This window comes from Vulpes vulpes, chromosome 12, assembly GCF_048418805.1.
Source record: "Vulpes vulpes isolate BD-2025 chromosome 12, VulVul3, whole genome shotgun sequence".
NCBI classification, from domain to species: domain Eukaryota; kingdom Metazoa; phylum Chordata; class Mammalia; order Carnivora; family Canidae; genus Vulpes; species Vulpes vulpes.
In genome coordinates this window covers 68,065,571-68,092,100 of record NC_132791.1, presented here as the reverse complement: position 1 = coordinate 68,092,100, position 26,530 = coordinate 68,065,571, and the positions used below count along the sequence as shown (strand labels likewise).

Below are 26,530 nucleotides of genomic sequence, written 5' to 3'. Positions count from 1 at the left end.
ATGCCACCCCACCTCCTTGCAATGACAGTGGCTAACCCCAGCAGCCACCGAGTCCCTGAAGGTACTTGTTTCATTCGCTAGGTTGCTCATTGTAATTAACCCAGTTAACAGCTGGTGTCAGCGCTGTGTCCAAGGCCACCTGCGTCATCATCAGCATCCCACCTTGAGAGTCTATTTTGTGGGAGACTGCTGCCAGCCGCCAGGGTTCAATCAGGAAAGCGGGAACTGCGTCTGCTCTTTTTGGATTGAGAGGATTTATCAGGGATCCCTGGGTGGCTCAGTGGTCAAGCGTGTGCCTTCAGCCTAGGGCTGATCCCGGAATCTGGGATCGAGTCCCAGGTCGGGCTCCCTGCTTCTCCCTCTGCCTGTGTCTCTGCCTCTGTGTGTGTGTGTGTGTGTGTGTGTGTGATGAATAAATAAATAAAATCTTTTTTTTAAAAAAAAGAGAATTTATCATTTCAAAAAAATGGCATATAAGGAACTGAAAAGTTAAAAGAGTAACAAGGAGAAGACACCACAGGGGGGGAAACCCCTGCAAGAAATAGCTAGCCCTCCTGGGCAGAGCGAGGACCAGGTCGAGGAGGGGGCCCTGGCCAGCGGGGCTGGTATTCTGAGGGGACACCAGGGGGGCCTGTGCCCAGAACTGGAAGCCAGCGGCCCCCGCAGGAGCTGGCCTCCCGCCGGCCTTCCCGCGACGCGCAGCGCCCCCTGCTGGCAGAGCGGCCAAAGCCAGGGTGCGCGTGCGGAGTCCGGTCCTAAACCCGCCGCCGCCGCAAACTAGGTGCACGCGGAGCTGACCGCGGGCGCTTAGTATCCAGCCCCGGCCTGTGTCATCCTTCAGATCCTAACGCACGGGGGCACCGGGGCTCACGGCCCGGCACCAGCAGAGGCAGGAGCCAGAACGTAAAACCCACCCTGCTTACTGCCAAACCTCATTTACTTTGGGATTTTCTTTACCTTTTAATTTAGGACACGGGTTACGATACTGTTATATGCTGACAAACCTCATCCGGGAGCTTTTAATCCGCACGCGCCTCCTGCGGGCCGTACTACAGGGTGTCAGCAGCTCTTGGAAACAGGCAAGGCTCCATGCAGACAGGGCCATTCAAAACAAAGGAAACCTTTTCAGAATGATTTGTATAAAAAAAGTAAAATTTGGACTTGTATTGAAAAGAAACTCAAGGTAAGTGCATTTAAATAGGTTGTTGCGTCCACTCCGCAAACAGTCTTTACATAGATTTTTAGGGAATGGTTGAGGTTCTAAAATAACTAGCTTCATGCTGTCAAACCATTATTTGCTATGGCTTACGACTGCATTAAAAAGGTATAGGTTACAGAGGTGGCTGGCCGGCTCAATCAGAAGAACGTGTGACTCTTGATCTTGGGGTTGTGGGTTCGGGCCCCATGTTGGGTGTAGAGATTACTTAAAGAAAACCGTGAAGAAGTTATAAATTATACAGGAAATACAGCCTAAGGACACTTTATTGATAGAAATAAACGTTACTGATGTAAATATGACTCATGAATACACTTATATTACTCATGAAAGCCAGTTTTAGCTGAAATGCTCTGTTCCTGTAGTTTTCATAAACCATGTGCAGCCATAGAAAGGATTTAAATGAATTCAAAGTTTAAAATATCAGAAATTTAATGTAATACAAATTCTAACTGCAAATGCCAAATTTGTGCAAAATATTAGTGCTGAGTGTGTTGATGCATTTTGAGTGTCTCTTGATTTTTTTCCTTTGGAAGCAATTAATGATTTTTTTCTTTTTATATATTTTTCTCATTTATTTTTTCTAAGTAGGCTCCACACTCAGCTTGGAGCCCAACATGGTGCTTGAACTCACAACCCTGAGATCAAGAGTCAGACATTTAACCAGCTGAGCCACAGGCACCCCTATTTTTCCTGTTTTTAATTGGGAAGACTCATCTGAGCCTTCCTTTTTCTCACTGGTAACTTGAAAGTACTGCACTGCATTAGTGGGTTTCTCTAGGGCTTCTTGGGAGTATTTTATGGATTCTATAGCTATTGATGAAGAATAGCCAATTCTTGATTGTGTTGGCCACCAATGGGAGAGGAGGGGTGGGGGAAGGAAGACTCAGGCAAAGGAAGACCCAGCATGGCTCTTGTCCCCAAACTCCATTTCATTAAGATAGCTCCAGTTCTATTGGTCTCACACGTTGATGTTGATTTAGAGAACAATCTAAAAACTATGTTTGAAAACTGATGGACTACCTTGTTTCCAAAGCCCTTTCCAGGGGAGACATCACACTGACATCTAGCTTGTTCATTCCTGACAGATCTATGCAAATCGTCTTGCTCTACAGCCTCTGCAGGTCCTACACATGCTCTTCTCAGAGCCCCTCATTTACCTCTGAAATGATTCATCTATGGCTGTAGAAGAGACCAAACAAATTATACTTAAGACATGTGAAAATTCTGGAGCCAGTGTCCATTTGAACTGGTCCTTGGTCACTAAGAAACATGCCCCCCACGTGGCATTCGTGAAGTGGAAAGGATATATTTTTCTTAAATTTTTATTTATTTATGATAGTCACAGAGAGAGATAGAGGGGGGCAGAGACACAGGCAGAGGGAGAAGCAGGCTCCATGCACCGGGAGCCCGACGCGGGACTCGATTCCGGGTCTCCAGGATCGATCGCGCCCTGGGCCAAAGGCAGGCGCTAAACCGCTGCGCCACCCAGGGATCCGGGAAAGGATATTTTAATTCTGGCTTAAGGTTTTGCGCCATCTGCTGGATATATTTATTTTGCACCGACTCTAAGAACTGCCTTTGTTCTGAGACCTTTTAAAATATTTATTACTACTTTAAAAAATTGTAAAATATATGTTTATCCTAGGAAATGTGTAAGTATTGTTGAGAAACAATAAAGGGTAAGATGAAATCTCAGAGATACCTATTGTTCTTAATGACATTTCGTTGTACATACACACAGAAGAATATGTTGTCTTTTGGTTTTGGCTTGTGTTTTTGTTTTTTTTTTTAAACACAAATTTGAGATCAACAGTATATTGGTTGAGTTGGTGGCAGTAGTAAAAGAAAAGGACATATTGTGGAGCTAAGATTCATGGGGAGGGACTGTTGGGTGATTCACTCTTCCTATGTAATGCAGGAACCGAACCTTAGGTTCCAGTTTAACCAGGCAAGGTGGAATAGAGCTTAGGGAAGTGGATGAGACCCTGAAAATTGCCTTATATTGCTCAGATTCAGAGGAAACAGATGCCCAAAATACCATTTCCAGTGGTCAATGTGGAATTGTGCTTTTCTGTTAGTATATATACTTTGGCCCCCCTTGTGCTAGTTGCTGAGACTCAAGCTGTAGAACAAAGAGGCCCTATGGATCCAGTAGGGGACAGAAGTGTGTGTAGAACTAACTAGAAATCCAAGTTGGAAGCATAGAAGCAGGGGTGCTTATACTACTTGAGTAATGTGTCTGCAGAAAAACCCAAGTGGGTTCTGGTGGTGGGAACATTCCTGGCATTTAGGAATGGCTAATGGAAGTCAGGTTGATGGAAGGGAGCAGTGACAGTGAGCTGGGAAAGTAGACTCAGATCACATCATGGAAAGACTAACATGTGCTAAGGATCACAAAGCATCGCTAAGGTGTTAGAAGATGAAAGTGACACAATGGGACCCCATTTTGGGAGGATGTCATTATGTGAAGGACCAAAAGGAGAGAAACCAGGTTCGAATGTGAAGCTTGCCAGGAAGAAGTGGGGGATATTAAGCAGAGATAAAAATTCATTAATCTGGGGGCGCCTGGGTGGCTAAGTCGGTTAAGTGCCTGCTTTGGGCTCAGGTCCTGATCCCAGGGTCCTGCGATCAAGTCCAGTATCGGGCTCCCTGCTCGGTGGGGAGTCTGCTTCTCCCTCTGTCCCTCCCCCAGCTCATGATCTCTCTCTCTGTCAAATAAATAAATAATCTTTTTAAAGAAGTTTTAAAAATCATTATTCTGTGCACCTAGGAAACAGTGCAATCACAATCCATGAATAATTACTGCTAAATAAAGGAAATTTGGACCCAATTGTGAAAGATATTGGACAGCAAATGGATAGTTATGCAGATCTTTAACAATACCCAGTCTTCCAGATGGCATAGAGCTGGAAACTCTGGAAAGCATGAGAACTGCAAGCTTCCAACAGGCCTTCAGAGCATCCCTGGGGCCTGAGAGACAGCATGGAGTGACAGAGAAAATGGAACAGAATGGGGACTTGAATAAATAAGCTACTTTGCTCCTGGAATGGCAGGTAGGGTGGATGGCCCTGTGCATACTGGCCTTGATCAGTGACAGGAGCAGGGGCATTCCAAGCTGACTTGTAAACCAGGAGCACATATAGAGTCTTATGCTCAGAGCAGGGGCTTGGTGGGAAGATTTCCAAGTCAGCATACCTGTACTTGCTCCCCCTAGCTCATCACCCGTCTCTCAGTCCCTCTTCCATAATCCTTCATCACCTAGCCATCTCAGAAAGAATGGCCCCCAGGCAAAGACTCCAGATAATTAGAAAAGATCAATATGGAACCTCCAAGGAGGCATTGGGAGAAAAATAACAAATAACTGATAAAGAACACATGGGAGAACAAATATACCATAAAGCAGAAGAAAATATGAACAAACTTATCCATGGAATAAAAAAAATTCAGAAAACATTTCTTCTTTGAAACCAGAGGTCAAGTCACACATAGGACTCAAAAGAAATATGAGTAAAGGAGAGGAGAAGAAATAAATCGAGTTGGCAGAGGCAGACCTAATGAGATTTATATCCACAAATGCTTATATTAGAAAAAAAAGAAAAGGAATGAAAGTTAATAAGCTAAGCATACATCTTAAGGCAATAATAAAATAACACTAAACATACCCAAAATAAAAGGTGTGAAAAATATAAAAATGAAATCAATGAATGGAAAGAAGGAAGGAAGGAAGGGACAGGGAGGATTTAGAAAGAAGGAAAGGAAGAAAGAGAGAAAGAAAGAGAAAGAAAAAGAAAGAAAAAAGAAAGAGCTTTTCCTTGATAGGATGAGAAATGTCTAAGAGAGAAGGCACAGAATAGCATTAGGAATAAAAAGAGAGACATAACTACAGATACTTCTTTTTTAATTTTTATTTTTTTAATGTTTTATTTATTTATTTATTTGAGAAACAGATAGAGAGAGGCAGAGACACAGGCAGAAGGAGAAGCAGGCTCCATGCCAGGAATCTGACATGGGATTCAATTCCAGGTCCCCAGGATCACACCCTGGGCTGAAAGCGGCGCTAAACCACTGAGCCATCCGGAGGGCCCACTACAGATACTTCTGAAATAAAAGAAAACATCATGATGTTTCTTTTTTTTAAATTATATTTGTTTATTCATGAGAGAGAGAGAGAGAGAGAGAGGCAGAGACACAGGCAGAGGGAGAAGGAGGCTCCATGCAGGGAGCCCGATGTGGGACTCTACCCCAGGACTCTAGGATCAGGCCTTGGGCCCAAGGCAGGTGCTAAACCGCTGAGCCACCCAGGGATCCCCCATCATGGTGTTTCAAACAAATTTATGTCAATAACTTTGAAAACTTGAAAGAAATGGTGAAGCTCCTAGGAAAATGTGATTTACCAAAACTGGTAGAAATACCTCTAAATTCTCATTTTGAAATGCGCTTTCTTAATAATCACGAGTGTATCTTTCTTCCTGTCAATGAATACATTTCCACTACATCATTTTAAAGGCTACATTGTATTACATAATTTTGTTTGATAACAGAATTGTTAATTTTTTTTAAAGATTTCATTTGTTGATCTTAGAAAGAGAGAGAGAGCCAGTGCAAACAGGATAAGGGGCAGGGGGAGAGGGGCGTGGGGAGAATCTCAAGCAGACTCCACATTGAGGGTAGAGCCTGACACAGAGCTCCATCTCACAACCCTGAGATCAGAGCCTGCACCAAAACCAAGAGTCAGTTGTTTAACCAACTGAGCCACCCATGAAATCCCAAAGTTTTTAAATTTTTACTCACCCAACCTAGCCACTCTATAATCCAGCGATTAATTCTAGATGCTAAATTTTTACAAAGAGCTTTATCTTTCCTTAGAAGAAATTCCCCAGACTGATTATGGGTCACAGATGCTATTTTAAAGCTTTTTTACATTTCACATGCCTATAAATTTTTTTAAGATACAGCAGGAAGGCATTTCTAGAAGAGAAAAGAATAGAAACCATTTGAGGTACAGCAATACAAATGTGTCTGGAGAATGGGGAGTTGTCCATGAAGTAGTAACAAATGTACTATGACATTAGTGAAATTAACACAGTGTTATTTACATAATAGTTATCCTAATAGCAATATTATTATTATATTATATTATTATATTATATTATATTATTATAATATACAGTCATAATATAATAGTAATAATGGTAAAACAAGTCAATCTTTAAAAAAAAAAACCTGTTTACTTGTTCACTTGCACATCATATAAACTTATACTGATCTCTTTTCAGGTTAGAAATTGTATAAAATCATTTTTACTAGTTTTCCAGAACAGAGCTGCTGGAGCTCCTGAAACTACATGCCTCTGCATACTCTCTTCTCCCTTGCCTTATGTCCTTTGCTGGCCAGCCACTCCATTTTTGTCATTGGGAAAGATGATTATTAGAGTCTGCAGAGATAGGCAAATGCTACTGTAGTGGACTTGTGGTTCAGCCTTATCATGGCCTGGACCAACCGCGCCACCTCCCGCTAGACCCTTCCAAAAGGTGTAGGCTTCTCCCACATTCAGCTCTTGCTTAGAGCAGCTGCATTCGCCTTGCATGCCCTTTCCACTTCCTCTCTACCTATGTCCCCTGTTCATTTTTCTAGATTAACTCAATTGCCACCTTTTCTCGGGAGCCCTCCTGGATACCTCCCTTCTCAGGGAAAGCCACCAGTCTCTCCACTCCCTCCCCTGGCCCCAGCAGTGTCCCAAGCGGTTGTGATGCACACGTTGTCTTTATTTGACTACATATCTCCTTCTAGATTTATGAACTCTTTAGAGAGGAACTATGTCTTAATTGTGTTGTTATCTTTCACACAGTTCCTGGCCAATAACAGGTATTTAATCAACGCCTGCTGAGTGAGTGATTGGAAGAGTAGCGGTAATAGATATACCCCCCAGCACTTCGGAGATGGAGCCCCTGCTCCTGGCTCAGGTTATCAGCTCCATGTACTACTGGGCCACCTCGGTGCTTCCCGCTAGGAAGTCTCCCTTTTCATAAGCAAAGCTCATTACAGTTGCACAGTGTAACAGGACCTTAACCAAACACTAGCCACAGTGAACCTGCAGCAGTAGTACTCAGACAGTAAGGATTACTCTCAATTGGATTTTTTTCATTAATCAGTTAATAAGCCCAGTGAGAGCTTGTTTAGTAGCTGCTAAGGATGCTAACACATTCAGCAAGATAAAACTGAAGACTTTTCCTACTGCAGACCCTCTCTAGATGCTCACAACTCTCAGAGCAATGACTTTTTAATTATTTCATAAGCCACACCCTACATAATATTGAATTTATTGAAATTATTTAGCTACAAGTAACAAATTGTCTCATATCCTTACGTACTGTACTAGTATAGTATAGGTAGTATGACTTGCTTACATGGGTAAATACTCTATTGTATTCTGTTATTTTCATTAAATCACATAGTCCATAAATCACTCTATATCACTTCATAGAGATCTTCCTTACTCTCTTCTCACAGATGTATTGTATTGCATGCTTATGGTAGACATGGAAGGGCCATAGTTGATTCAACCGCTTGCCTATATGTGGGCATTCCAATATTTTGCAATAAATGATACTACAATAAATAAGCTTATGAGCTGTGTTACTTATAAAGTATAGTGTTTATTACAGATTAATATACAGCTAGCTATAAACTGATAAAATGAGTTGATACAACTCACAAATATAAAGATTTTTACTCTCTAGGAATCAGTAAGAGAATTGAAGAGTGTTTTAGTATGTGAATCCTTCATTTGAAAAAGCAACCAATTTGAAATTACGTTCAATTTATCCTCCAGAAAACCTGAGGACATCTAAAGAGAAAGAAAAATATTTTCTTAGCAAAAGTCATGTTAAAACTGCAACAGAGGGGTGCCTGGCTAGCTCTGTCTGTGGAGGTACAAATCTTAATCTCAAGGTCGTGAGTTTAAGCCCCATATGAGGTATGGAACCTACTTTAAAAAAATTGCAAAAAACTCAGGAGTAGCAAATTTAGTGAGGTATTATTAACTTTATTTTTTTTATTATTAACTTTAAAAAATATCCCATCTAGGGATCCTTGGATGGCTCAGCAGTTTAGCGCCTGCCTTCAGCCCAGGGCGGATCCTGGAGTCTCAGGATCAAGTTCCGTGGTGGGCTCCCTGCATGGAGCCTGCCTGTGTCTCTGCTTCTCTCTCTCAATCTCTCTCTCTCTCTCTCAGTCTGTGTCTCTCATGAATAAATAAATAAAATCTTTTAAAAAAATACTCCATCTTTTAAGTTTACATTTTTATCTTTTTGAAAACATGAAGTAAAGTTCTTTTGAAGATTTGCCAGTTAAACCATTACTGAATAGCTAATAGATTTTGCGTGAGAAGCTTGGAAATAATACAGGATAATTATATTATATGATTTATTTTCCTTTTTAAATGGAAGAATAAGAGGAAGCAATAATTTTCAATCCTCTGATTCACTGTGCTTTCATGGCACTTTAATTTTTTTCTTTTAAAGTTTTCAGTTGGGACTTTCAGTTGGCGAAAATCCTTATTCTTTATAAGACTTTCCTCCATCTGGTTTTTAGAGGATTCCCATCCTTGCATTTGGCCCTTGCTGTGTTTGTTCTTTCTGTTCATCTTGTGTGGTATAAAATCAGGGAGGAGTACCTTTTCCTGTCGAGTGTGTAAGAACAAAGCCAAATGTTGGCCAAAGAATATATATTTGTAAGGTGTGCTGTGGAAAAGCCTGGTAGGATGCTAAGATGCTTTGAGGTTTTTCAGTCCTTAATTAGCAAAATGGGATTAGCAATCCTTAAATGGCAAGATGGCAACATTCTTATATGCAAAATTTCCTGTGCGATCTCAAAAATGTGGCAGTTGCTTAAGGGATATGAAGTTCAGATGAAATATACTTAATTCTGGCACCACTTCGAGGGATTGTATCATTGCCAGATGGGTTGCAAGCTCTTCTAGCTGAAGATTTTGTTTCTTTTCCTTGTTCTTTGTAGCAAAAGTAATTAGGAATGAGATGGTGGTTTTTACCCTCTAATTCACAAATGAACAGGGTGGGTATGAACCTGCCAGTGAAGTGGTTTTCATGACTCACAGCACAATATCTGAGTCCTTGCAGCAGGGGCCAACAGTTAGGGAGCTGTAATTTAGAGATTAAAATATATCCTAGGCACAATTTATAAACATGATTTAGTTTTCTCTTGGGACAACAGTTTTTTTCAAAATGTTTTTTAGTTTAAATGCATATTTTTAAAATTTTTGATATGCAAAGTTTACTGTGTAACTTCAAATATATATCAGTTGCTTAAGGGACATAAAATTTAAATCAAATATACTTAATCCTGGCACAGCCTTAAGGTTTTGTAGCATTGCCAGATGGGTTGCAGGCTCTTATAAGTGAAGCTTATAAATAATATGAATATTTATATTATACATAGTTTTTATGTAATATACCATATATTATCTATACATAAAAATTATGTATAATATAAATAATATGCCATGTATTATATATGTATTATATATAATTATATATTATGTAAGTTATATAGCATTATATATAATTCTTATATAATTTTTCATATATGCCACATATAATAATATATTGTTATATAACATTATATATATAATATATTATATTACATAAAACATGTAGTAATGTAAATAATATAAATGATAAACATAATGTATAATTGTGATAAAATATTAATATAATTATACATTATATAATAATATGATAATATATAATAATACAATAATATGCTCTCATATTATGTACTAATATAGTAATAATATAAACTATACTCTCTATATACTATATATGTGTGTGTGTACATCTATGTGGGTGTGTGTGTGCTATTTACACTGAAATATAAATACAGCCAGGGGCAATTGGTGTTAATATTAGTGTTAATATTAGTTGAACATTTGAAGTCAACATATGATACTCAAAAGTAGAGTCAAAACTAGAGCTCGAGATTCATTGCTTATTGCAGATGGAAGATGGGAGCAGATGAACTTTCTTTCCCTGATGTATGATTTTAGAATAGGCTCTTGGTGGAAGGGAGAGTTGGCATTGCTAACCACCCCCCACCTCTCTGGCTTCCCATCTCTCCTCCTCTCAGCCATTATTTAAAAAGCCCGTTCAATTATAGGAGCACCTTGGAGACCATGTGTCTTTCTCCCCAGAGGGCTTTACGGTTTCACAGCAAAACAAAGGAAACAAGGAAGTACAGTTTCTCTTGTTTCCAGTTTGTCTTCCTTCTTATTCATCCAATGGAAAGGTACGTGCATTTTCTCTTTGCCACCAGCCATGGGGTTTGATGAGGCTATTGTCCTTAAGAAGGAGTGAAAAGAGGTAGGAGGTCAGTCCTTACAAAGACGGTCCTTTTCAAAGGCTGCATTTACACTTGAGGCTGGTAGAGAAAGACAAGGCTTAAGCCATCCACCAGATGTTGACTCTGAATAAATATTGCCATATTCATGTGTTGTAGTTAAGTGTGGAAAAGATTGCGGTCCTTTTGTTGCAAAGTGAACTGAAATAAATATGGAAGCAAAGAAATGAGTGTAAAAGTACCTTAGGAGTCTGGAGAAAGGAACCTCCACACTTAAAATATGAGATGAGTGGTTGGAAGTGTATTTATCAGGACAGTGCTATGTCAGGGGGGAAGAATTTCCTCTGCCTGTCAAGATTCTTCTAGCTGGACATAGAATCAAATCGATCAACAGGACACAATCAAATGTAATAGTGTATATACAGGGAATCCACATGGATGTGGAAATTCCAAAGACAGTGGGGCAACAGGACACTTCTATGAGCTAAGGGGAGGAGCAGGGGTCTGAGGGTACAAAAAAGAGGAAGACCATTGGCAGGAAGGGGAGAGATGTTTGGAGAATGAAGGGTTGCCCTGTTAGGAGACGTTTCTTCTGTAAAGGGGAGTATCCGTTAATGGCTGTCTTCCTGGTACAAGCAGGCAGTTGAGGGGAAGGTAAAGAGCTTTTCCTGAATCTGCTGGGTTTTGATTGCCTTTAATTCAAAATAATATTTCTGCCGCAGTGGCCCATTTTGGGGTGACCTGCCCTTGGCCCCTACAGGTGAAAATGGCCTAATCTCCCTCCATCTCTCTTTTCCATTAAAGGGGCAGACTACACACACAGGTTTCTGGGGTTTTTTTTGTAATCTTTTAAATTGCAGAGAAAAATAAAAATGTATAATTCAAAAGATCCTGATTATGAAGAAGGTGTGACTGCAGAGGCCCTCATGGATGCTAATCTGTTCAGTGACCCAGATGGGCTTTGCAGGGGGTTTGGTCTCAGATGGATGCCAGCTTGCCACATTCTGGCAGCAGCAAGAACGGCTCTGTGGTCCCACTCTGCTCCACTGCTTATCCATCTCTGCTGAGCGTCCCTTCAAATTACTTTAAATACACAATATTTGTTTTCACATTTTTTTTTTTTTAGAGAGAGAGAGCAGGGGAGGCAGAGAGTAGAAGGAGAGAGAGAATCTTAAGCAAAGTCCCCACCCAGCTCGGGGCCAGACACTGGGCTCAATCTCATGGTCCTGAGATCATGACCTGAGTCAAAATCAAGAATCAGGCTCTTAACTGCTTAACCGACTGAGCCATGATTTCACATTATTTCCTATTGAGCCACAGAAGGGTGTGTATGTGTGTGTGTGTGTGTGTGTAGGAAAATACAGCATAGGATACATTTTTATATTTTGTAAGTTGTCTCTAAAGCATTTACACTGTTTATCTAAGAACACTCCCAAAGGCTTGGATACAAATTACTGTGATTTCTTTTTTTAATTAATTAAAAAAATTTTTTACTATGAATTCTTAAGGACAAATGGCAATGGAGATTTTGTTGGAGGTTAGTGTGCAGTTTTGTGCTTTGCACTGAGCTGGGAGACAGCAGCAGGGGATGGTTTAATTGATCACCAGTACCACAGCTGTTCCTGTCTCCCACGCACGTCCTTGGTGGGATCTGTGTCAGCAGTCAATTACCTTGGTGACTTTCCATTTTTTTTTAAAGATTTTATTTATTTATTCATAGAGACAGAGAGAGAGAGAGGCAGAGACACAGGCAGAGAGAGAAGCAAGCATCAATACAGAGAGCCTGACATGGGACTCGATCCAGGTTCTCCAGGATCACACCCTGGGCTGCAGGCAGCGCTAAACCACTGCCACGGGGGCTGCCCCATGACTTTTCATTTTTAGCAAGTAGAGGAAACTAAGGCTGGAGACAGAATGAGATTAAAACAGCCTGAATCTGTACCGTGATTCACAAGTTTAATGAAAACCTTCTGATGAAGTCACTACTACTTCACACATTTGAATGTTCTCTGTGGAGGTCCATGTGTGAGTCTTTTCTAAATATTTTCTGAAGAGTGTCTTACAGATAGTGCCTCAGAATAAATGGCTTTCTCAGCTCCTGAATAAAAGCGGTGGGAAACTTTTGGGCTGGAGTTTAAACTGAAGGTTTTTCTTGCTTTGATAATTTGCTAGAGTCCTTAGGGATAAAAAGTAGGAAAAAATACTTATTCTACTGTATATAGACGGTATAATTGACCCTCAAAAATTCAACTTATGGTGCTGGGGGCCTCCTAAACATGAGTGTGAGGGATTCAAACATGAGCCATTTGGTCTGTGTTCCCTTCTATGACCAGTGCCCCAGGGTGAAGAGGAAGATGATCTGGATTGGGGCCTATTTCTAGGGTGACCTAGCTCCCGAGGCCCCCACAGAGCTAACAACTTGCCAGGGGATGTGATTGTGAGGTTTAAAGGTAAACAATTTATCCATGATGGCTCCTGTGCATAAGCCAACTGTCTCATTTGATGTTCAATCTGAGAAACAGTAATCTATCCCAATACTAGTGAAATGTCCAGCTATTATACAGCTATTCCCTATGCAGCATTTTCTGAAGGCGTTTTCAAGGTAATTTTGTTTGCATATGACGTTCTTTTTATTTTTTTTGAGTCCTTTCTACACCCAGCATGGGGCTCAAACCCATGACAGGAGTTGCACATTCTCCTGAGGGGAGCCAGCCAGTGCCCCCAGGGGCTTTCTTCTTTCATGCTGACTCCCAAATTCTATCCTGAAATCAGATGTGGCTTGTGTGCTTGAGATGGGAGTCTCTTCCCAGCACACCCTTTGAGATGTGGGGGCAAATCTGAGATGATCCCAAATGCATCCTCCCTTATTCCTTCTCCACACTTCTTTTTGAAAAGGTTCTGAGTGGCTGGCGTTAACTACATCCCCTCCCTCAGCAGTGTTCTGTGTAAAAATGGTGGTCATGTGTAACATCCTGAAAAAAGCTTAGTCTGGGGAGCCAGATAGTTCTGTGTTTCAAACTCAGGCAGCCTACCTGTACTTATAGGGCCAAAAGATCCTTCTGGGTCTCAGTTTGGTCATCTGAAAAGTAGAGATAACATCTAGTTCACAGTTGTGGAATTGAACAAAATAGTATATGCAGGATGTTTAGCAAAGTGCCTGACATATAGTAGGTCTCAAATAGTTGGCATCCACTTGCATAATATTCATGAGATGTGTACTGAGTACTATGCAGCAGTTCCAGACTTGCTGAAGGGTAAAGAAAAGTGTAAGACTACTTCCAGAACTAAAGACCTAATGGAACTCCAGTGTGGTCCTTGATCTGGTGAATTATGGAACTTGTGCTACGACATAATATCAGGGAACTGCCTCTTCCAGGAAGACCATCTTGCTATGAAGAAAAATGTCTGCTAAGCTACCCAATGTCCTTAGTGAGTCAATCCATTTTCATTCCAGCCCAAGTCTGGTACTAAATAGTTGCCCCATCCTTGGACCACACTTTGAGAAGCCCAGCTCTGGAGGTCTGTGCTACCTTGGCCCCTGGAGGAGCCTCTTCTTTGTGGGCTAGACCATATGCTGGCTCTTTAATATACAACCTGGCGTGATGTTAAGACAGAACTCAGAGTTTGTTAAAGCGATGTCCTCCACTTTGTGTTCCATTCACTGCAGTAACCTAGAATATACCACACTGCTTCCAGCCTGATGCTTGGAGATGAGCCTTGTCTCTAGCCAGAAACCTGTTGTTTTTCGTCCCTGTGATCAGTGGAGGTGGTGGCAGTGGGTCTCCTTGCAAGTGTGCAAGGGTTCCAAATCTTATTTTTATGTCCTGGACCCCTTTGGTCAACTGTTGGATCTATGGACAATTTCTCAGAATGTTTGTTTGTTTAGAATGATGTATTTGTTTTTTATTTTTCTAATTATTTTTTAAGATTTTATTTGAGAGAGCATACAAGATGGGGGAGGGGCAGAGGGAGAGGGAGAAGCAGGCTCATCGCTGAGCCGGGAGCCCAAGAAAGGGCTCCATCAGACCCTGTGACAAATGTGTGCATTTATATCAAAGTTCCCACACAAGCGTTCCTTTTTAATTCTTTTTAAAAATTTTATTTATTTAAATAATGTCTCCACCCCATGTGGGGCCTGAACTCACAATCCCAAGATCAAGAGCCATAATCTCAGGATGCCTGGATGGCTCAGTTGGTTAAGCATCTGCCTTCCACTAAGGTCATGATCCCAGGGTCCTGGGATCAAGTCTCACATCAGCTCAGCAGAGTCTACCCCTCCCACCCTACTTGTGTGCACTCTTTCTCTCTCTTAAATATATAAAAGAAATCTTTTTTAAAAAGTAAAGAGGAAAAAATAAATAAATAATTTTAAAAAGAGCCTCAAGCTCCTCCAACTGAACCAGCCAGGTGCCCCTGGAATGATGTTTTTAATCATATGAAATAAAATCTGTAAGTTAACAAAGGAAGTCAATTCTATTGAAATACACTTACCAAATGTTAAAAACAATTTGTGACAGTAATATATGTGTTTCATTATTAGCCTATCAAACAAATCCTAGCAGCAGGCCTAAGAACTACCATCATTTTGAAGAAGCGAGAAGTGTTAATAACATTTTAACATAGATCTACAGCAACTCTAACCAGTAATGAAAACATCCGTGTTTTCTCAGGCAAGAAAGTCACAAGTCCTTGCTAACACTGTTATTATTTGTTGGCTGTGTTATAACAGAAGGAAATGCCAGAATTTCAGTTAGAGGTTAGTGGGAATAAATATGTACTTTATTCTTTACTCATCCAAGATCAAAGGCCCTGTGTTGCTACTCTGGTTAAGAGCCCTTATCTTTGGAAAGCTAAGCAAAAAAAAAGGGGGGGTGGAATTCTGCACACTTTCATTACTTTTCCTGGGACGGATATCTCGGGCTCATAATAAAATCCAATTAAATTTCAGTCCTCAGTGAAATTCAATTATAATTTACTTTTGCTTTATTTGGAATATAAAGGGGCAAGTCACCCCCCCACCCCAACCTGTTTGTGGAGAACTGTATTTCACAAAGGAGTTAAATTAAATAAAATAAATTAGGCAGAGGATTTGCATAAGATACTCGTTTCTCCCCTCGCAGTTATATGGATGCTGTTTTAGGAAAAATTCTAGATTGCAAAGATGGTCAGAAGATCATACTTTTCCCATGAGGAGGAAAATTTGTCACATGAAGATGGTAGAGGATTTAGGGTCCCTTTGGGGGGGAAATTTTCTTGAGGAAGCACCAAAGAGAGCCCAAGGGAAGAAGGGGCCTTCAAAGACTAGACAGGTCAGGGGAGGTGTCTAGAGGTTTCTTGGAGCTGAGAACCAAGGCTCAAAGGGGGAAGCACCAAGTTAGGTAAGAGATGGGAGGCATGTTTGTTAATGGGAGTGGTGAGCTCAGGTAAGAGCTAGGAGGTGGAGGTGGAGGTGAGCCTAGGCTGGAAGGTTGGAGGTAGGTCATTGTAAGGAATCTTCTCTGCTATGTTGAGCTCATGGGATATTATTGGCAGAAAAGAATCACTGATGTCTTACCAGGAATAGGATAAAGAAATATATTATTTGAATTTAAATTCAATTAATTAACATACAGTGTATCATTTGTTTCAGAGGTAGAGTTCAGTAACTCACTGAACCCAGGGATTCATCAGTGTAACACCCAGTGCTCCTTACATCACATGGCCTCCTTTTCATCCATATACCTAGTTACTGGCCCCCTACCCCCTGAAATAAAGAAATATCTAATTTAGTAATATTAACATAACTGCAGTGGTTTGGATGGATTGAGGGTGGGAAGAAGACACAGGCAAAGGTTTTAGGATCAGATGGTAAGACTGGATACAGAAAATTATACCTACTTTCCCTAGCCTATCTTTTCCCATAGTTGCAGGACTCATTAACTGTATAGACTACTGAGATTCTCCTCTACAAATTATAACCCCAGGAGACCTGGAATTTGACAGGGTAACTGGGGCCTTGGGGTGCAAGGGCTCCTGGTTCCGGGGGTCCCAAACAGACCAGGTTCGGCCACTCTCCACTGACAAAGTCCAAAGGCAGAGAGATGGGTGGTGGCCAAATGAGAAAGGAATTTATTCCAGCGAGGCCAAACTTGGGAAGACAGCAGACTCACATCTCAAAGGCCATCTCTAAACTGTTAGAAATACTTCTAGGTTTATGCAAGGAAAATGTGAGGCCAAGATCGGTGGGTAAGTGCAGGTGGGCAATAGAGGTCAGGGGGCAGTCACGGAGTCTTGCTGGCTCCACTCAGTCCTGATGGCTTGAGGGGAGACTTTTGTTTATGTCAGGGCACATTTTGCCTGCAGGGTCTTTGGCCTGAGTTCAGAGATAAGCTGGAAAGAAGGGTTCAATCAATGAGGATGTACACACTGAGGTCACAATGGAGAGAGGGTTTTTTTAAAAATATTTTATTTAAATTCAATTTGCCAACATATAGTATAACACCCAAGAGAGTTTGAGGTCCTCTTTCAACAAGGACTTTATAATTCTTAAAACCGCTCCCTGTGGTTTTATCATCAAAGTGGGAAATGCTCCACAAGAACGTTTGGCTGATCAGATGTGAAAATGCATGAGAGGTTATCAAAGTAAAAATTGCTCCGGAGTGAAGTTAAACAAGGCAAAGGAGACTTTATCCAAGGCTGTGGTGAACCCAAGGGAGGGAACCCAAGACTTGGTGTGAATCCAGTGTGAGACAAAAGGCAGAAGGAAAAGACTAGGGGACGGGCGGGAGGTTGGTCCATGGGAAGTGTCGAGCACATGGAATTATTCCCGAGTTTGCAAATGTTTTTCTCTGTGATGAAGGCACCTGTGTTTGCTAATTGGCACCCACCAATTAGCAAGTTGGGCTTTTCCCTCCCCCAGAGACTGGCAAACGCAGGCGCCATCTTTCTGGCTGATTACGTCTCATAGGGCTGCCTCCTCGTCTCTGGGCAAGATGTTCCTGGGTTGTACAACTGGCAAGAAGCTCCGAGAAGATTTATATCTCAATAGGACAGAGAAAGAACTTACAGTAATGAGTTTACCCAAGTAAAAGCTCTAAGGAAAACGAGGTCAGGGCCAAGAGTCAGGAAGAAGCCTGGTCTTGGGTTTTGTCAAGCTGACAAGAACATTAAGGCTGTCTCAGTCAAGGGTAAGGACTATTAATACTACTACCCCATCTTTAGGGTAGATTCCAGCTGACAGAGAGTGAAAAGGAAGATCACTGTTAACAATGGTAGGAAAGAAAAATTAACTTCTTAACCTAATCCTGGAAACTGGAGCGCAGGATACAGAAGAGTGGGCAGCCAAGGTCTAGTGACCCAGACCTGGGAGTACAGAGGTGGAATGCCCAGCTGGAGGGCAGGTGGTGTGCCAACCCCAGGCCACCTGGTGACTCAACCCTGCCTCCTTTGGTGGAAACAATGTCCTGCTTAATGCCCGTCATTAAGGAGGGCACATGATGAGATGAGCAGTGGGTATTATACTATATATTGGCAAATTGAATTCAAATAAAATTTAAAAAGAAAGGGAAAGAGTGCCCTGAAGACAGCCCCAGCAGTGGATGAGGGAGAAGAAAAGCAGCAGGACGGTGGAAGCCCCCTTCAGAGCTTGGTCCTCTCTGAGACAACACTGCAGAGCAGCCTGGGCTGTGCATTTGCGATTAGCATCATGTGTTAGCTTCACCAGAGTCACACACACACATACACACACATAACAGTGCCCCATGTATACAATAAGTATTTTGAAGTAAATTAGAGGTATGTCAGCAGCCAAGTTTTCTGGAACACTGATGCCTTCTCCTTATCCCCAGTTGTACTAGAAATTTGTCAGAAAACCTGACTGAGGAGGTCAGGGATTTTAGAGGCACCCTGGGGGACTCTCTGCACTGCAAAGAGGTGACACTGGAACCACAGGAGCGGATGAGATTTTCACAGTGTTACTGGGGATAGAGGACATTCATGTGTCTTCCTTTTTTTCAAGGGCCTAAGTATAACCCGGGAAGAATGAGGGTCTAAGAATTCATCCTTGTCTTAAAGAGAAGGAGAAGGTCTTAGCACTGCCTGCTCCAGCGAGGTCTGTGATGCTGAGAACTGTAAAAGGTATGTTTGATTTGCTCATGGAACACCCAGAAGAGTGTCAGTCAAGTGATCTGGGAGTTGGCTGGGGGGCAGGGGAGGATGGGGGGGCGCGGATGCTTGGTCTAAGAGTGAGAGGTAGAAAAAAAAAAAGCGAAGAAGCTGGATGGCTTTTTCAGGAAACCTGGCTTTGAAAGAAAGAAAAATGTAGGGAGGAAAGTCATAGGACTAAGTTACTGGGGACGTATGATATATATTTTTAAAATATTTTATTTATTTACCCATGAGAGACAGAAAGAGAAGCAGAGACACAGGCAGAGACTCCCCACAGGGAGCCTGATGCAGGACTCAGTCCCAGGACCCCAGCATCTGACCTGAGCTCAAAGCTGATGCTCAACCACTGAGCCACCCAGGTGGGGACACCCAGAGAGGATGTATGATATTAATGTATTCCACTTTATCTCCCCAATTATTTTTTCAGTGATCAGAAATGAATGACCAATCAGACAAAAACAATTCCACTCACGAGGGACACACAAGTCAAAGTCCTCCTGAGAAAAACTGTCACATTGGACAGAAGCAGCTGGTATGGCAAATGGATATTAGGGTTTCATGGTATTTGGAGAGGTCTCAATTTGGAGATCTCTGAGGTGAGGGGGACTTGGGTGGAAGGTGGGTCCATTCAGGATTTCACAGGAAGGCTCTCTGCTTCTCTATGAATGGGACCTTCCCCTTCCACTTTTCACTCTGGTCCCTGCAGGGCTGGTCCCATTTCACATGTGCCCCTCCTCACCCCCGCCACTTACCTCTCTTGATTTATAGCCCAGTGTTCTGTGCAATAAAATCCTGCCCTTGAAGAAGAGTATTTATGGAGAATATAGTCCAGTGTTTTTATTTTAAAAACCCTTGTTTTTTTTTTTCTTCCCTATTATGTGCTGGTCATAATTCTAAAACTTTGTATATATTAATTCACCAAATCCTTCTCACAAGATGCTCCTGTTAGCCCATTTTGCAAAAAGGAGACTCTGAGGTTCAGAGAAGTGGGAGCTGGCTGGAGGCACGCCACTACCGAGGGGCAGCGCCAAGACCTGGACACAGCTGGCCTTGCCCTCGGGTCTCTGTCCCCAGACTTTTGCCATGCAACGGAGAATGGTAATCGATGGTATAGAGTTGCATTTTTTCATGGCCATACCTAATCACCGAGTTGTTTCATGAGGTTAATTTAATTTTGTAAAGCAAACCCATACATACACACACCGCGATGAAAATGTCAAGAAACGTGTGTATATTATCTTAGGCAGCCTGGACTAGTATCAAGCTCAATGGACTGGGGATCAGGCCGCGACTCTGTCACTGGTTTGTACACCGAAATTCACACTTTGAAAGTTTCCCTTTTGTTTCCAGGTAAAATATTTCATCTGTATGTCCATCAGCCTATGTTTTGAGGGGCCATTCAGATGCTTCTCTCCTAAAATCCTTGAGCAGGGCATGCCCTTTCCTCATGACATATGTGCTACATTTTTGAAATAAGGTATCAGGATTTATCAAAGCATCTTTGTTGCTTGTCTCCATTAGGCTTGGTTTCCCTTCCAATTGTAAATGTCTCCGGACGGTTTCTTTGAAATTTTCCACTAACACTCTAGAAAGCCATTCTAGGAAAATTTTCTTTTTCAAGTGTGGCTTTCACTGAGAGTGGATCTTTCAGGCTGCATACTGCCTCAAAGACCTCATCGAGTCCACCCACCCAAGTAATGGCTGTTTTGAAACCTGTTCGAGAACATGGAAGACAGGGGGAGGGGCCGTGTGCACCTGGGGTTCTCACTGTGGTTTGAGGTGCTTCAGACGCTCCACCGGGTTTCTCAAGCCAACAACTGCAGGACTTTACTCCCTTGTTCTTGTCCTCCATAAAACGCTAATTCTGACTTTCATCCCCACCAGATTTGAGAAGCCACCGGGTATTTTGCAAGTACAAAAGAAATTTTGTTCCTGCTTGGTTTATATATATATATAAAAACAACCAAGCAGAACAACAGCAACAACAGCAATGTATGTATATATATATACATATATATATATATACACACACACACACACACACACATAATACATATACATATATAGCTATTTATATTTATAAGTTTAAATATGAAATATAAAATACATTTATATTTATTTATTTGTTTATTTATTAAAGTAGGCTCCATGCCCAGTGTGGAGCCCAATGTGGGGCTTGAATTCACAACCCTGAGATCAAGACCCAAGCTGAGAGGCACCTGGGTGGTGCAGATGATTAAGCATCTGACTCTTGATTTTGGCTCAGGTTGGGATCTCAAGACAGTGAGATTGAGCTCTTTCCTCAGCAGGGAGTCTGCTTAAGACTATCTCTCCATCTCTGTCTGCCCCTCCCCTCCCTTTAAAATAAATATATAAATCTTAAAAAAAAAAAAAAAAAGACCCAAGCTGAGATCAGGAGTTAGAAGCTCAACTGACTGAGCCACCCAGACACACTCCTTTATTTATATTATATGAGTTTTATACTATGGATTTCTTTATTCAGAATCCCCTACTTTGAGGAAACTTACAACATCTTTTGAAATGTGATGAAATTAAGCTGTTTATTTCTCTAAGTAAAACATCCGTACTTTCATGACATTATGGCAAAAGTTACAGAAGGTTTATTTTGATACAACATAAAACAAAATTATCCAGTTCTTACTACAGAAGGTTTATTTTGATACAACATAAAACAAAATTATACAGTTCTTACTACCAATATATGTTATTTGTTTCATAGCAACAGATAGAGCGGCAGTTAAAATGCTTGGCGTTTCAAAACCCGGGCCCACAGGTAGCAGACTTCAATCCTGAAACAAGGCAGCAGAAAAAGAAAGCTCGGATGTCAAAGATGAATGAGTATTTTTCTGTAAAATACAAGTAAGATCATGATTTCTTACATTTGATTTGTGGGATTATAAAATACATGAGTTTTTGGCAAAGGAGAGGTTGCCTCTTTTTTATGTTTTAAAAATATCTTTTCTAAAGTACAGTATCGCTCAATGTGTTTGGAAGTTAGTAACTTCAAGAAATAGGCAATAATCCCAAACTAGGAATCAATTTTTTTTAAAGGCTTCAAGAAGCCCTTGGATTAGAGTAATAGCTTCAATAAGAAAGATGATGAAAAGTAAGAAAGATGTGTCACCAGAAGGAGAAATAATATAATCGTGGGAATTAATTCAGGTATCAAATATGCAAAGATATATCATAAGTGCAATGATTGCTGATATAGGAAAGATGATACGCTTCAGAGCCAATGGCTAAGAAAGAAATCTTGAGACATCTTTGGTACAAAAAGGTGGTTTTATTAAAGCACAGGGATAGGACCTGGGAGCAGAAAGAGCTTCACTGGGGTCATGAGGAACGGCCCATTATGTACTTTCAAGTTGGAAGGGGGTTATGGATAGTGTTAGCCTCCCAGGTATTTTGGAAACAAGGTTTCCAGGATCCTGAGGGCCCTAGCTATTGTTGGGAAAGGTCATTTATTACTGTTTAGTAAACCTTCAGTCATGAGTCCATGCAGATGTATGTCAGTGGGTCATATGCTTGGGGATGACTGCCAACATGGATCTTGGTGGGTAGAGATAAAGGAAGTTTCAAAAGGAATTGTTATATGTTAAAGTAGACTCACAGGGTCCTGGGGGTTGGGCTAAGATTGCCTTTTGCCCTTAGCCAAGAATCAACATCAAGGCTGCTGAGTTCCCAGAGGACTGTCACTCTGCCTATTTTAAGGACTTGTCAGTGGGCTGTAGGTAGTAAAGAAATTTAATAATTTTTTCTGCTTTGTTTCAATTATTAGCACATCATAAGTATAAGCAAACCCTAAAGAAAAAGGTTGATGAATTTGACTATATTAAAATTAAGAATTTATGTCCATTAAAAGACACCTGAAAAATAATGAAAGACAAACCACAAGATAGGAGAAGCTATTTATAATTTGAAAGATTATGTATCCAAAATATATACAAGTCAATAAGAAAAGGTTAAACATCCAAAGAGAAAAATGAACCAATCAACGAACAGGCATTTTGTAGAAGAAAAGGTTAAGAAACATTCAGGATATGGAATCACATCAGTGTAGTACAGGGCAGTGCCCCCACTTCCCCAGAGAGGCAGTACTTAGTCTGATAATGTCAATGTTGATGAAGCTATTGGTCATGAACTTAGTCTAATGTGGTGCAACCACTCTTTAAAAATTTTTAGTATCACCTATTATACCTTATGACCTAACATCTTCACTCTTGCTTATATATCCTAGAAAAACTCTTATACATGTACAACAGGGGACATGTTCAAAAATTTCATAGCATTGCTATAACAGTAAAGAAAATAAGATAGTAATAGTCGGGGGTCCCTGAGTGGCTCAGCGGTTTAGTGCCTGCCTTCAGCCCAGGGCGTGATCCTGGAGTCCTGGGATCGAGACCCACATCGGGCTCCCTGCATGAAGCCTGCTTCTCCCGCTGCCTGTGTTTCTGCCTCTCTCTCTGTGTGTCTCTCATGAATAAATAAATTTTAAAAATCTTTAAAAAAAAGATAGTAATAGTCAAAATGCCCATCCATGATGGAAAAGATGAGAAACTTGTATATTCTCAGTGGAATATACAAGTTATACAGTGGAATGCATATAGAAGTGAAAATATTTGAATAACAGCTAGATGTACCATCATGAGTAAGTTGCAAATCATGACATAGGGAAATGCAATGTGCTTGGGGATTCATACACATGTAATCGAAACAGGGAGATGATTTTTTCCCCACCCAACATGGGGCTTGAACTCACAATTCCAAGTGCCAGGACTCCGAGATCAAGAGTTGCATGCTCTACCAACTGAGCCAGACAGAGACTTGATTTTTATAACATGATTATGACATGATTTTTATAACAGCAAGCGGTGGTTCCTCTTGGAAGGTGGGGTTGAGGGATGCAGTGGGCAGGGCATGAAGAAGATGTCAACGCTGTTAGACCCTTTATCAGGCTGGGCAGTGGGCATGTGGAGGTTTGCTTCATCTTTTTTTATTTGTGCATGTATGTTTTGCACGCTTGTGTGTGTATGATAATTCAGAATTTTATAGAAGATAGCATCAGGTGGGCAGGAAATTATAAAATTTGCCTGTTGGTATCTGAATTAAGGTGAGGGAATAATTTGGGTTGAGGCAAAGGGACCAGGACAAGGTCCCATATGTGCTCTCTGGTGGCTTCATGACCACCCACTCCCCGATTTCCATAATGGATTTTAAATCCCCTGGTGTGCTGACATCTGAATCTCCTGGTGGGCGTGGCAGGGGGTGGGAAGCCCTCCTGCCACAGACAAAGTGCTTTAAATATCACTCTTCAGTGGAAGGTATTCCTGTGGAAGGGAGAACATTAGGCGGCAGGCAGCGAGTCTCCATAGCGATCCTCTACCTTCCCTGCTTTGTTAGGAGAAGGAAGGATTGGGGAGAGCATTACTGTGTCTGCTTCAGGACAAAGGGTGGAGAAGTTTCCTAATCTCACCACACGAACTGAGGGCCAGTCTTTTTTTTTTTTAATTTCCAATTCTTAATAATGGATATAGGCTGTCCTGAGACACTTTTCTTACACTAAGGCTTTCAAGCAGCTCAATTTTGAAAAGGTTTATTTCAAAAGAACCTGTATTTGAGAGGCTGGTAAAATTCTTGTGAATGCTTTTGCCTCCTGGACGATGGTGGGGCTGGCAGAGGAAGGGTGGGAACCCAAAGCTAGGGTGCAGCCCCTGATGAGCCTCTAGCAAGGAGCTTCTTGCCCGTGCACAGCGCTTACCAGGGGTCCCACCTCGGTCTCCTGCTTTCTCCCTCCGCCCTGGGTAATGGGCAGAACCAGAAAGGAACAGAAGCAGGGGCCCCTGGAGACTGTTAACAGAGGAGGGGTATATGTGTGTGTGTTTTCCTGTTGATGGAGCAGTCAGAGACAGTTCTAACATTTATCTTAAGTCATTAAAAAACAGAATCATATTCACCTGAGTGCTTGTTTGTAGAAAGAAAAAAGTGTAATTTATCAGGAAAAGTTCTTATCAGGAATGCTTATAGTCTTTTTTTTTTTTAAAGGTTTTATTTATTTATTCATGAGAGATAGGGAGAGAGAGAGAGAGAAAGAGAGGCAGAGGGAGAAGCAGGCCTCCTGCAAGGAGGGACTCCCGCATCAGTGGGACTCGATCCCAGATCCCGGGATCACACCCTGAGCCAAAGGCACATGCTCAACCACTGAGCCCCCCAGGCGTCCCAGGAATGCTTAGAGTCTTAAAGACAAGTTGGGGGCAGGATATTTGTAGGAAGAAGCTTCTATCCAGCTGGTCTTTATAACCTGCTTTGGTGCAATATTACTTTCCCCGGCACGCTGGAAGAACGAAGGGTACTGTCAGGGACTAGCCTGGCCCTGTTAGAAATTGGTAGAATTTCGACGGGGCACCTCTGCGAGAGACTATTCTGAAGCATGCCTGGTTCATCCTTGGGGTGCTCTTTCCTAGGAATTAAGGGATCGTACTTACGAGGTTTGCTGCATGCTGGTTCTTTTTTTTCCATGCTGAGGAAACTGGTCCTGTCATCTGTTTCCCTGGCAGAGTCAGGAAGAAGTACGACAGAAGTGGCAGGCTGATGTGTAATGACGCTGATCTGTGTGACTGCCTGGAGAAGAACTGTCTGGGCTGCTTCTACCCTTGCCCCAAGTGCAATTCCAACAAGTGTGGGCCCGAGTGCCGCTGTAACCGACGGTGGGTGTACGATGCCATTGTCACCGAAGCCGGGGAGGTGGTCAGCTCGCTGCCCTATCCCGTTCCTGACTAGGAGCTGTTGCACGCCGGCTGCTTTGGTTCTTCTCTACAGCCAAGCCAACCTGGATTTTAGGGCGTGGGGAAATGTTGGGAAGGCATATGGAAGACTCCTCTTCTCTGCAGCTGCAGAACAGTGTAGAATGGGCACTCACTGGGGCCTTCTCACCGTGTCTTCTCAGACGGCTTCACTTTGTAACCAGAGACTGACAGCGTCACCTCAACGACACCTCCATCTCTGCTCTCAAGATGAAAATCTCTTTACTCTTCACAGCCTGAGACAATGTAGTTTTAAGATGTTCAGAATTCCGCAGCTGAGAGCTTTTCTTACATAGCACACAAAATCATAAATTAATAAGACCCAGTTACCCTTACAACCTTACCTACCACCACCAGTTCCAAGCCAGAATTGCTCTTTCAATTATAAAAGACCCCCAACCTCCATGCCTTGTGATTTTGCACTGTATACCCCATAGTCTTATATTTTATTAATGTTTTGATAACAGTAAAATTGAATTTGGTAACACTTGTCAATATTTTTATGAAGAATTTGTACTTACATAGTTGGACTTGAATGTCCTAAAAGCTAGTAGTTTACTTTTTTTTTCATTTCAGGATCAGTATTTTCAAAATTTTTTTCCAAAGGGAGGAAACAAGTTATTACGTAAAAGTGAATTGTATGTTAGCTCATGTTGATATGCAGTTGATTTGACATGTGATGTGATTTTTCTCAATTCTGATACATCGTAGGAGGTATACAGAAATTTGAATTAAGGCTTCTTTGGATTTGTTTTTTGTTTTTTGTTTTTTTTGTAAGATTTTTATTTTTAAGTAATCTCTAGACCCAACACAAGGCTTGAACTCATAATCCTGAGATCAAGATTTGCATGCTCCACTGACTAAGCCAGGTACCCCTCTTTGTCAGTTCCAAAAGCATTCATCTCTGCACAATCCACATGTGCCAGGGAAAGTTCCTAATAATTCTTGACTTGTTACTTGACGGGATGTTTTGGGACTAAAACAACAAAAA

The 26,530-nt window shown here is 41.6% G+C and overlaps 1 protein-coding gene across 1 annotated transcript; it reads left to right on the top strand.

The window, feature by feature from the left end:
• ARL14EPL (ARF like GTPase 14 effector protein like) lies at positions 1-25,589 on the top strand. Its single transcript, XM_072731915.1, has 4 exons — positions 1-61; positions 970-1,079; positions 21,459-21,598; positions 25,294-25,589. Exons 1-4 carry the CDS (start codon positions 1-3, stop codon positions 25,514-25,516), a joined length of 534 nt encoding a protein of 177 aa, XP_072588016.1. The 3' UTR covers positions 25,517-25,589.
• Positions 25,590-26,530: the final 941 nt, after the last annotated feature.

Coding starts and splice junctions, on each gene's coding strand:
- ARL14EPL (XM_072731915.1), top strand. CDS start 1: ATGCCACCCCACCTCCTTGCAATGACAGTGGCTAACCCCAGCAGCCAC. Junction 1,080..21,458: donor TCAGCAGCTCTTGGAAACAG/GCAAGGCTCCAT, acceptor TTTGTTTCATAG/CAACAGATAGAGCGGCAGTT. Junction 21,599..25,293: donor TATTTTTCTGTAAAATACAA/GTAAGATCATGA, acceptor TTTCCCTGGCAG/AGTCAGGAAGAAGTACGACA.